General features: G+C 36.3%; 1 protein-coding gene across 1 annotated transcript; it reads left to right on the forward strand.

The window, feature by feature from the left end:
• The first annotated feature begins 590 nt into the window (after positions 1-590).
• On the forward strand, positions 591-11784 carry LOC132181362 (polyribonucleotide nucleotidyltransferase 2, mitochondrial). The gene is made up of 16 exons (XM_059594552.1): positions 591-976; positions 1627-1782; positions 1887-2057; positions 3127-3252; positions 3332-3493; positions 3653-3772; positions 4289-4426; positions 4569-4731; positions 5903-6028; positions 6321-6451; positions 6858-7077; positions 7181-7264; positions 8144-8223; positions 8713-8856; positions 9262-10008; positions 10882-11784. The coding sequence occupies exons 1-16, from the start codon at positions 638-640 to the stop codon at positions 10984-10986; spliced, it is 3012 nt and encodes a 1003-aa protein (XP_059450535.1). The 5' UTR covers positions 591-637; the 3' UTR covers positions 10987-11784.
• The last annotated feature ends 274 nt before the right edge of the window (positions 11785-12058 follow it).

A 12058-nucleotide genomic window follows, 5' to 3' on the forward strand; every position in this document is an offset into this window, starting at 1 on the left:
TTGTATCGAGACACTTATGGGTATGTATAAGACTATATAGGTCGACTATAATTCAACAAATTTAATTAAATAGGTTAAACCTATCAATCCTAAGTCCTAACCCGCTAATTAATTTCACATTAAGTTTGCTGGTCACGTCGAAAATTGCCAATCCTAAATGTCGCTTGTCGGGTCGTACCGATGCATGAGTATAAGAAGTTAATCATAACCCAATATATTTAATTAAATAGGTAAAACCCATCAATCTTTTTGCAAGTAATGTCTTAAATTCTCAACCTTAATTATAATAGATAGCTAGCAGCCTAGCTAGTAGAGCTTCTTATTCTTGCTCATATCTAAAGTTGAGATATTTTCTTTCGAACATTTCAAAGGTTTATTTTTTAGAAATTTTGACATATTTTATCATAAAGATTTTCTCAAATCTCAATAATTGTTTTCAAATTAAATACCAGCCCTTTAAGGTTTCAAGCTACAACAACAGACCCACGTACTTGTGCTGGGCCGGCCCAGCTCTTCAACTACCACCACCTATACCTGCTAAAACCCTTTCCATTTTTTTTTTTTTTTTTGTTATTTGGAGGGAAAACCCTTAAACCCTAAACCCTTCACTACCTCTCTGTTTCATTTCTCAATAGCCATGGCGTCCATGGCGAGCAGAACCAACCCGCTCCTCACCAGCCTCCCACAATTCCTAACATGGAGGTCCCTCGGATTCCGCACCGTCTGCATGGGCCGCCTCGGCTTCGCCACCCAGTCCCAGCTTGACGCAGACCCTCCTGCGGCTGTCGCTGGCACGAAGGTCCTCGAGACCGCCAGAGAGGAATTCGAGATTGGCTCGCGCTTGATCACGCTCGAGACGGGCAAGATCGCCCGGTTCGCCAACGGCGCTGTCGTTTTGGGCATGGACGAGACCAAAGTACTGTCCACTGTCGCGGCCGCCAAAGGGGACGCTGTTCGGGATTTCTTGCCCCTCACTGTGCGTGCAGATTTAATCCATTTTTAGCTAATTATAATTTGATTACACGTTTTTTCCTGGGTTTGATTTTGTTGAATGTGCAATTGGGCACACGATATTTGAGCATTTCTTATTTTTGTTTCTTCTTGATGTTATTTTTCTTTAAGTTCTGTAGGTTTTTACTCTAGGAAAAGGATTAGGTGCGAATGTGTTTGTATTCATTTATTTATTTATTTTCAGTTTTCTTGTGGGGGCAATAGAAACAAGTTCAGTGTATGCGTATATTTAAATTGAAATTATGGACATTCAGGTTTTTATCTGAATGGGTGGCAGTGGAAAACAGATGTGTATTGTTGAGGTTATGGTTGGCGCATTATAAACTACAACAGTAAAGGAAATCCAAAGTTGGAGAAAAGATAAACCAATGAGACTGACTCCAATAGTAAGACGAGAAAAGGTCCTTACTACAAGGATTGCCAAGCATGTTTCTATCTTGCTAGAGAAATTTCATACAGCCTTGCTGATATTTGAGCCATTTGGAAAGAGCAATCTGGGGCCCTTGATACCGTATTTCCCTTTGATATGGGCGTATTTGTTAAAAAAAAAAAACATTGTTGCTCTACTATCCCTCGTTATTTTTGTGGGTCTTAACGGGTTTTTCTTCTTACAAGGTTGAGTATCAAGAGAAGCAATTTGCCCGAGGTGTTATCCCAAGCACATACATGCGGAGGGAGGGAGCTCCAAGAGAGCGTGAACTTTTATGTGGTCGTCTTATTGATCGACCTATACGACCACTATTTCCTCCTGGATTCTACCATGAGGTTCAGGTATGTTGTTACTCTTTTCGTTGGTTAAGGAGTATTTTGCTAGAGTTCTCATTTGTGACTTTTTGACTCTTATTATATATCCACTAATATCTCCTGTTTCATAGGTTATGGCAAATGTTCTTTCTTCCGATGGAAAACAAGATCCAGATGTAATGGCAGCTAATGCAACATCAGCTGCTCTTATGTTATCAGATATTCCTTGGGGTGGCCCCATTGGTGTGATACGTATAGGGAGGATTTCTGGGCAATTTATTGTAAACCCAACCATTGATGAGGTAAGGCTCAACCTTTGATCATAATTGTCTTTGATGGATTTCTGTATGCTCTGTTTTCTCAAAGCATCACTTACATTATTGTCTTGAGGACCTTTTAGGTCGCAATATTAGGTTTTACTGAATTTTGTGTTTGAAATTTTTTATTTTCTTCTTCCATGTTGCTGATCCTTTAAATGCTTACTTTGAAGTTAGTCTATTTGCAGAGTTACTGCATATGTGGTAAAACTTTTAGTAACTATACTTCCTTATTTCTTTCATCAGTTTTTTTTTTTTTTTTTTTTTTTCTTTCTTTCTTTTATGTTTATTCTTGGATGTTATATTCATATTTATTTTTAACATATGGAAAAACAAATTAGTGGGGAGACACATTTATAGGGCCCTTAGATGAGATGCAAGTACCTTGCAGGGAATTATATGCACAATGGACAAAAATAACTTAGTTTATGTCAGTAGCCATGATATTGACCTTTGCACTGCTGCCTCAGTGTCATTTGCTCCTTTTCCCAATGCTTAGTCCTATGGTATTCTCTTTGAGATGCTATTCCATTTCAACTTCTTGCTGTCTTTGAAAAACCTTTCGTATTTCATTGTTATAAATCGATGTTCCCTGAATTCAATTTGCCATAGTTAATGAGTCATACTTTTTTTTTTCCCATAAAGAATAATATGCATTTTTTAGTCTACAGAAGAAGAATATAATGAAATGACATCAAGAAATATATGGGATATCGCTTTTGCTGGCAAGTAAAGTACTAAAACAATTCAAACATAAATATTTTATTGTCTTGTATGTATTTTCAATATTTTAAAGTTGCAAACTTTCATAAAATATTTATGGCTTAATAGCCTTTTTTTAAGCACTTTCCTGATTGTTCAGAATGATATCTCTTACAAATTATACCTTTCCAATTTGATAAACGTTGGCGTCACATTGCCTACCATAAAACTGCTTTCAAGCCTTCTTGCAACTGTGTGAACATTGGTATTATTGGCATGGAAGTCTACGTTCTCTTTATATAATTAGGTATCCTTTCCCATTTTCTTATTTGTACTTATTGGTTTAATGCAGCTTAGCTTAAGCAATCTTAACTTAGTATATGCCTGTACAAGGGACAAAACTTTAATGATTGATGTGCAAGCTCGTGAGATCTCTGAGAAAGATCTCGCAGCTGGGTTAAGACTGGCTCATCCTGAGGTAAGTCTTGGAACTTGTAGAAATGCTCTAGAGTTTTTTTATTTGTTGAATGCTACTGATGCTTGACTTTAACATTCAGGCAGTGAAATATCTTGAACCTCAGATCAGACTGGCTGCTAAAGCTGGTAAGTGTAAGAAAGAATATAAATTGTCTATGGTGTCAGATAGAACACTGGAGAAAGTTAGAAACTTGGCAGAAGCACCTATAGAGGCTGTTTTTACTGATCCTTCCTATGGCAAGGTACATACTACCTTTGTTGATGATAATAAGCATTTGATTTTGGGGAATTATTTTCCAGCTCTCTCTCTCCATGTTATACATGTGTGTGTGAAGGTATGGTGATTACACTGCCAATTCTCTTTTTTAAAGATTTTATGTTGTGTTATGATTTAAATCCAGTTTGAACGTGGAGAGGCTTTAGATAAGATTACACAAGATGTAAGGAGAGCACTTGAAGAAGAATGTGATGAAGAAAGCTTGAAAGTTTTACCCAAGGCAGTAGACACAGTGAGGAAAAAGGTATTCCATGCCACTATAACTTATCTGGAGATAAACTTATATGCTCTCTGAAATACTCTTCAACACCTTTTATCATATCCGTGCTTCTTAAACACTGAGTACTAGATATGTTTGCCCTTCTTTTCTCTTTCTTGGAATGTTCTAAAATAACAGCTTCAACCAAATGAATTGCTATTCAAGAACAAATTATTCTGTCTGCCGTTTCTTTCAAACTTGATTATACACAAGTATATCCTTCATTTGGGGGTTGATATGTATCAGTGTGTTGAAAACCTTTGGAATTTAGAATCGGGGGATAGTACTGGACCATATAGTACTACTATCTATGATATAATATCGAGATATGACATTGATTTTTGTGAGAAATTCACATGAATTAGGCCGTTGGATTCTCTAATATGTACTGTAGGCCTAGGGGTTCTATTTTTTAGTTATGTATCTCTTCTATATTTTATGTTTATCCCGCGCTGACATCTTTGAATGTTTGGGATTCTTTGTGTTGTATAAACATATCAGATTGTACGCAAAAGGATTATAAATGAAGGATTTAGAGTTGATGGGCGACGTCTTGATGAAGTGAGGCCTTTGTATTGTGAAGCTGGTAGTTTTCCTATATTGCATGGGTCATCAATTTTTAATCGTGGAGATACTCAGGTGAGGATACATGTTTGCTTTATGCTTTGATGGGTTAAGAGTTAGGTACCTAATTTTTGAAATGACAAAAAGAAAAACTAAATTTTACAATGTTTGAGTATTTAAGAGTTCTAACCTAAGCACAACAAAATGTTATGCATAGGTTCTTTGTACAGTAACACTTGGAGCACCCGGAGATGCTCAACGCTTGGAGTCCGTAGTTGGTCCCCCAACAAAGCGCTTCATGCTTCACTACAGTTTTCCACCATTCTCAATAAATGAAGTTGGTAAACGAGTTGGCCTGAACAGGCGTGAAGTTGGGCATGGTAAATAATTTACACTTCTGTCAACAAAATTTAAGTTAAGATTGAATAGATGAGATCGATTTTTGTGTTTACCTTCTGGGGATGCTTTTATTTGTTTCACAAGTTCAGTTCATGCTTATTTAGCTGTTTCTGTTTTAATTTTTGAAATGTTAACTTGGTTAATTTTGAACTCCTACCCTTTGCTTACTCCTGGTTTTGTTGATTTACAAATGATATGAAAGTCTTTATTCAGAAGCAAGAAAGTAAAATTACAGCATGAAATAGAATAGAATTGCTTTATGTAGACAACATAGTTAAGTTTGTATGAAGTTATGGTTGTGAAATCGCCATTGAACTTTAAAAAATAAGAACCAAACACATAAATGGAGGTGGAGTGAACCAAGATTGGAATATGGGTTCACTCAGGAGTAGTTTTAACACACTTTAAGGACTGTTAACGAGACTTTTGTCTGCATTTGAGTCAAGCCCTTTCCAACCCTCTGAATAGGTCTGCCATTTTCAACTTGGATCCGAGTGGAACTGACCTGTCTGAAGCTAAATTCTAGTTTCTCACCATTAGGGCCGCACAAAAGTCACAGACCAAAGTACATTAGTTCCTTGGAGATTGGATAATTGGATAATTGTTCTGTTCTTGAACTCTTCCCAATCTTAAGAAAGACTTGAAGCATGCAAGTCATAAGGGATGGCTTAATTGAAGAGAATTGAAGACTGCCTGAAACTTTTTAACTGCTCAAAAACCCTTTCCTGCCAATTAATGTTTGCATCCTAAAAATCACATTTTTATCAACCTTCAGGAGTCTGATGATACAAAAAGTTTATACCCATCGAATACTTACTAGAGCTTCTCCCCAATATTGCATTTTTGCTATCTTGGTTTGCTATCAAAAAGCGAAAAAATCGCAAAGAACAATTGGAGTTGGGAATATCAATCACACTATTCACACAAAAGAAGTGTGCTGTGTTTCCATTTTATGTGAGTGATTGTTATATCATTTGCTGGTTGACATCAGAGTATTCTATAACTTGGATTCCTTTGTCTTCATACGCAAAGATTTCTGTTTGAAGTGCACAAGATCAGTTAACAACATAAAATGCCTACCTTCTGAGAAGAAAATTGTAAAAAATGTTAGAAAAAGTTATAATAAAAAGTAATTTCTGCTATCACTTGTAGGAACTCTTGCCGAGAAAGCTCTGCTAGCTGTATTACCTCCTGAAGATGATTTTCCCTATACGGTCCGTATCAACTCAGAGGTCATGGCCTCAGACGGTTCAACATCTATGGCAACTGTCTGTGGAGGTATTCTTTTCTTCCTATCGAAGTAGTGGCTCTTGCCATGCCATTTGTTACTCATAATTTTTTTTTGTTATTTGCTTGCAAAATGGGGAGTCCATTTTCTGTTGTTCCTTAATCTAGATTAATCTAATAGGCTAGTATAAGTGTGTGTAATTTTGTGTTGGTAGAGTTTGTATCATGTTATGTTTGTTGCTGGATCTTTATAAATCCCTTTAACCTTCAACCACGATAGAATGGCATTAGTTTCTTTTGTGAATAAATATTCTGCCTGACATATAAGCCTTCTCTTTTGTAGGCAGTATGGCATTGATGGATGCAGGCATTCCATTACATGAACATGTAGCTGGTGTTTCAGTGGGTCTTGTTAGTGAAATTGATCCGTCAACTGGAACAATTAAGGACTATCGTATATTGACTGATATTTTGGTGAGAGTTCTTCTTGGCTTCTTTGTATTGTCTTCTGCACTGTGGTTGTCTGTGCAAAATTCTTTTTGGTTCTGCTGTTTTCTTAGTTTAAATTCTGGTTTCTGAAAGCCAATAGAAACCTTCATTTCCTCATCTTTTGACTTATATGTTCATATGTTTTGTCATAAACTTGTTTTCAATTAAGTGCTTGAATCAACGTTTCCTTTTAATGAAATAAGTAATTTGATTCTCTGTTGAGACTTTGAATTAGCACATTGGTCTTCAAGTTTTTACTTTTGAGCTTTTAAAACCATAATAATATGTTTGTGTTTTGAGTTTTAATTATTACATATAGGTTAAAAGTCCAAATGTTTACTAGTGGCCTATTGCCAAGTTGCATTAAGAGTTATATATTGGATTTCCCTAGGGACTGGAGGATCATCTGGGAGACATGGACTTCAAAATTGCTGGCACGCGAAAAGGAGTTACAGCAATTCAGTTGGATATAAAACCTGCTGGAATTCCTTTAGATATCATTTGTGAGTGTTTGGAGCCTGCACTTAAAGGTCGTCTTCAAATCCTTGACCACATGGAGCGAGAGATCAATGCACCACATACTCAGGATGATAGGAATTCTCCTCGATTAGGTTGGATTTTGTACCTAACTGAGCTTTTGAGTTCCGTTTAATTGGCACACATTACTGTGGTGATTGTACCTTTTGAGCTTGAGAATTTATTGCCATCATGCAGCTACCTTGAAATTCAGTAATGATGGCCTACGTCGCTTGATTGGACCTCTAGGAGTTTTAAAGAGGAAGATTGAAGAGGAAACAGGTCTGATTCCTACTTGAGAATGTCTTACACAGTCTTTTCACAAATTATTATGCCCCTCTCTCGAATGCATATGATTTAGTTAGTTTGGGGTTCTTGTTTATAATTTGACCAGTACCTCCCTTTTTTGGATCCTTGCACATCTCAATACGGTTGGTGTGGACTCTTTTTGTATCTTCTTATTATTTTCACGAAATAATACATACATATTTGGGGAGTTTTCTCTGGTGATATTAGTAATGTTCTTTAGGATTCATAGATCCACGTCTCCATACTTGTTTTTGAGTAATGATCCATGCCATTTGATGTTCTTGACACCATTGTACTTTCAATTCATGTATCCATGTTTCCATACTTATTTTTGAATGACGATCCATGCCATTTGCAAGTACTTGACACCAAAATAATCTGCCTTCAAAATTTATTTGGATAGGTAAACTGTATTATTCTTTATTACTCCTGATAATTTTTTTTTCCTGTCGGTTAAAAATGTCCTTTCTTCATAAACAAATTTTCTCTTTACCTGTTTTCTAATTATTTATTTGATAAAATAAACTTTCTTACTGTACTTTTTATTTCTGACGGATGATTTTTGTCTATTAGATGTATCCCATTAATCTATTTAAGAGTGGACTAGTATCTCATTGCGGCCATGAAACCAAATTACACACCTTTTCAATCATATTTGAACTGGCCTTAAAATCTCAAATATGTGGATGTTTATTTAAGTCACTTTTATACTTAAGATGGAAAAACCATCAACTTTAGTTCTTACATACTTTGGGAATGATCTGTTCGCAATATTGAGATTATGTTAATCAATTCATGGTTGTACTTATCATCGCTTATCATTAATTATTTTTTATGCCTACCATAATACAGGTGCACGAATGTCTGTAAGTGATGGAACACTTACCATAGTTGCTAAGAATCAAGCTGTAATGGAAAAAGTATTAGAAAAGGTAATTATTTCTTTCAATTGAGCTACTGTATTCCAAATTTAATTGGATGTAAATTGGATTTTTTTATTTAATTAGTGGTAATTTTAACTGGTTCCAATTTCTATGGATATGAGGATCTGTTCCAGACTTCCAGTACCAATAAAATGAAATTATGCTTCAGATCTTTACAACACTCCTTCCTCTGAGGAATAAATAAAAGAAAACAAAAGTAACACACGCAGAAGGAGAGAGATTATGCTTCATAAGTTTCCTCATGGTTTTCGGGCTGCAATTTTATTATTAAAAGCACGGTAGTTTTGGAACCATAACCTAATCTAGAACTGGGCCAACTTCAAAATTGAACTGACTGAAACTGTACTTGGTTTGCTCTGCATGTGGAAATGATGGCATGATTCATAATTTTTCCATGTGCCTTATGGTTAGCCAGTAGTGATTAAGTACGTATTTGTGTTCTGTTTTAACTGTCTTTCATTTTATTTTGTTCTGCAGGTTGATTTTATTGTCGGTCGTGAGATTGAAATCGGAGGGATCTATAAAGGTGTTGTAACTTCAGTAAAAGAATATGGTGCATTTGTGGAGTTTAATGGTGGCCAGCAAGGCCTTCTACACATTTCTGAGTTGTCACATGAGCCGGTATGTACAAGGGAGGAGAAGTGCTACTTTAGAGAACTTTATCCCACCTCCCTAGGGAAAAGTCCATATATCCCTTTCAAACTACTATCCGATTGTCAATGTTCTCTCCAAATTAAAGATTGTGTCAATGTCCCCCCTCCCTCCCAAAACTACCAAAAATGATCAATATCCCTCCCTTAATGTTCTTCTATATTTTATGCCAGTTTTTCAAGGTTCCTTTAGCCTTCCATATCATTTTCCATTAGATCTATTTGTGAATAGTCAAGGGATCTCCTATTGCACATGGGAGTTTTGCATATAAAGATCATTAGTATACATCCATTCATGTATTATTTTTCATTTTTTAATGTTATTATTTTTTTCTTCATTTCTTCATCATTAATTTTAGATCTTCCATTTGATCAGGTCTCCCGGGTTTCAGATGTGGTATCTGTTGGCCAGCAGGTTTCTTTGATGTGTATAGGCCAGGATGTTCGTGGTAACATTAAATTATCCCGTAAAGCGACTTTACCTCGACCTGGATCTGACACAAATGATGTGGTTGAAGGATCTGTTCCATCTGTTGTGAAAGAAGAACCTAATATTTGGGCATCAGTTGAGGAAGTCTCTGATGGTCAAGAAAATCAGAATTCCACATCAGAGGAGTTGTCAGGGAGCAAATATGAAATGAGCGGGGTAAACCCCTCTACTTCCTCGATACCTACAATTCTAATTCGAAGTGCTGCAGAGTGTGATGAGGAGGAAAAATCTGCTGCTTTGAGTCCGAATCCCAAGAGGACCTCTAATCCTGTTGGTGCTTCTAAATCAGAGGGAAAGTCAAAGACATCCTCTCCTCAGGGTGATTCACAATTTTCTGATTCTATCATCTTTCCAATGAAGAATGTTAAGAAGTCAAAAAATGTCTTGGAAAATGGAGAAAAAGAATCCCATTCTACCCTCAGAAGTCAAGATGGAGATGGGAATAAGTATGATTTTGCATCTCTCTTACGTACTAGTGATGATTTGTCAGATAAAATGGATGAAGTCAAGGGTCCTATAAGTGCGAAAAAGATGAAGATTGGAACAAAAGTTACTGCCAAGGTATATCAAATTCGCACACATGGGTTGGTCCTTGATTTGGGTGGAGGACTTCGTGGAATGTATCGGTTTGAGGTATGTGCCATCTGTTTTTATGTTTTTGCAATGTTCTAATTCCTTTGTGCTTCTTATGATTTACTTCATGCTTGAATATAACTACCTTCTCCCCCACAACCTTTTGTCTTGGTTACAAAATCTTGTCTTTCCGGGACATATCTAGGTCAAAATTCTATTAAATTTTATAGTTTAATATACTTTTTGTTCATATAATTGGCAAGTGCTTTTCATGTGGCATTTTTTTATGACTTGGAAGATATGCCAGTTAATATGGCACTTAAAAGAGGTCAAGATAGGTGTGGCTCAACTAGCTGGCACAATTGTCCACCTGGCAACCATATCAACTAAAAATTCATTATTTTGTTTTGGTTTTTTAATTAACTCAAAGCGGACATCATGAATGTCTTCCATGATTTTCACGCTAGAGGTATGTCTGGAAAAAGCCTCAATGCCACATTCATTTCTCTTATACTGAAGAAACCAGAGGACATAGACGTCAAGGATTTTTGATCTATTAGTGGGGGAAGTATACAAATTTGTTTCCAAAGTTCTAGCTACCAGGTTAAAAATGGTAGTGGATAAGATCGTTTCTAAGCCTTAGAATGCCTACATCAAGGGTAGGCTGATTCTAGACTTTGTTCTCATTGCCAGCTAACTGATGCAAAAATTTTACATATAGTAATGATAACAGTTGTATTTACTTTATCAAACCTCTTGCCCATCTCTAAGGATTAATGCCTCACGGCTAGCTAGAATAATAGGAGACCATCTTGCGTTATGGATCATTGTTGGGCTTTGAAATAACAGTAAAGCATGACTGCCTAAAAATACTTTTCTTTCCCTTACATTTGGCTCCATGAGGATTACATTCTGCCTTGTTTTGCCATGCAGACTAATGGAAGAAGGGATTTTGGGCTTGGTGACGAGTTACAAGTAGAGTGTTCAAGCTTTTCTAGCAAGGGAATTGCAGTAGTGTCTTTGGTGGATGATCAATAGTATTGTATCTACAGTTCTTCTATGAGATGGGAACAGCAAAATAATTGATCTCAAGACATTTTTGTCGCTGCTGGGACATGTTAAATTTTGGCAACTCCAAGGAATAGTTCAATCGGCTAGGGATTACACTTTATGAAGTGAATGTCACTAATTCGAATCTTCCTTACCTCCTCCCCTTGAGCCAATTACTTAAAAAAATGGTAAAATTTTGGATGAGCCTTGTTTATGTTCATTTATTGAGTAAGGATTGAGCAAGAGTTTGTGACCTGCCTAATCCATGAGAATATCATGAATGCTGGGGATCAGTTCAAGATCAATTCTGTATGAAGCTTCCTCAACTTCTGCAAGTAGATAGAGAGTTGTATTTTGGAAATGCCCTTACACAGATTAGACAAGATGACATATAAAATCCCGATTGGGTAGGTGTTACATGTATCGTTTGTAAATTATACTTTATTGCTATCTTCACTCTGTCAAAAGGGATGATAAGAAAGCGCATATATCTGGAGAAAACAGAGAAGAATATTACTGATGATGATGGTTTCTGGCCCTTTAAAAATGGATTTTTCTTCCTCTGGTCATCTGCTGCTGTTTCATTTCGTTGTTTGTTCTCTCTGCATCATTTGAACTTGGGTTGAAATAAATAGGGATAGAAAGAGAAAAGAATCGGACGGACTTTCAAGTTTTTGATTCATTACAGTAAATGTATTCTTGGTTGAGAAATGTTCATGTAATTATTATGGATTGAATCCTTCTGCTGATATTTTCTAATGAAAAACGTACTTCCTTTTGCAACTATTCTCACGTTATCAGATATTCCACGAGAAACCACAAATGTTTTTCAGCCGAGTAATTAACTATTCTACGATGGATGAAGTCCAATTACTATTAAACCATGCCACATAGAATAGTAAAATAAGAGAAATGTTATAGTACAATTAAAATATTATTTTTTTGCCCATAAAAGTCTTAGGTGGCAAGAGGCCACAAGTTCCATCCATGTGGCCTCTGATGAGGCCTGTAGCCTCTTACCACCTAAGCAGTGACGGAGCCACGTTACCACGGCACCCCC

Source organism: Corylus avellana, chromosome ca5 (genome assembly GCF_901000735.1).
Source record: "Corylus avellana chromosome ca5, CavTom2PMs-1.0".
NCBI lineage: Eukaryota > Viridiplantae > Streptophyta > Magnoliopsida > Fagales > Betulaceae > Corylus > Corylus avellana.

Bases quoted from the DNA above. Each gene is read 5' to 3' on its own strand.
- LOC132181362 (XM_059594552.1), top strand. From the start codon at position 638: ATGGCGTCCATGGCGAGCAGAACCAACCCGCTCCTCACCAGCCTCCCA. The intron at 3,253-3,331 runs GTAAGTCTTGGA...TTTAACATTCAG, and splicing joins TAAGACTGGCTCATCCTGAG to GCAGTGAAATATCTTGAACC. The intron at 7,265-8,143 runs GTCTGATTCCTA...ACCATAATACAG, and splicing joins GAAGATTGAAGAGGAAACAG to GTGCACGAATGTCTGTAAGT.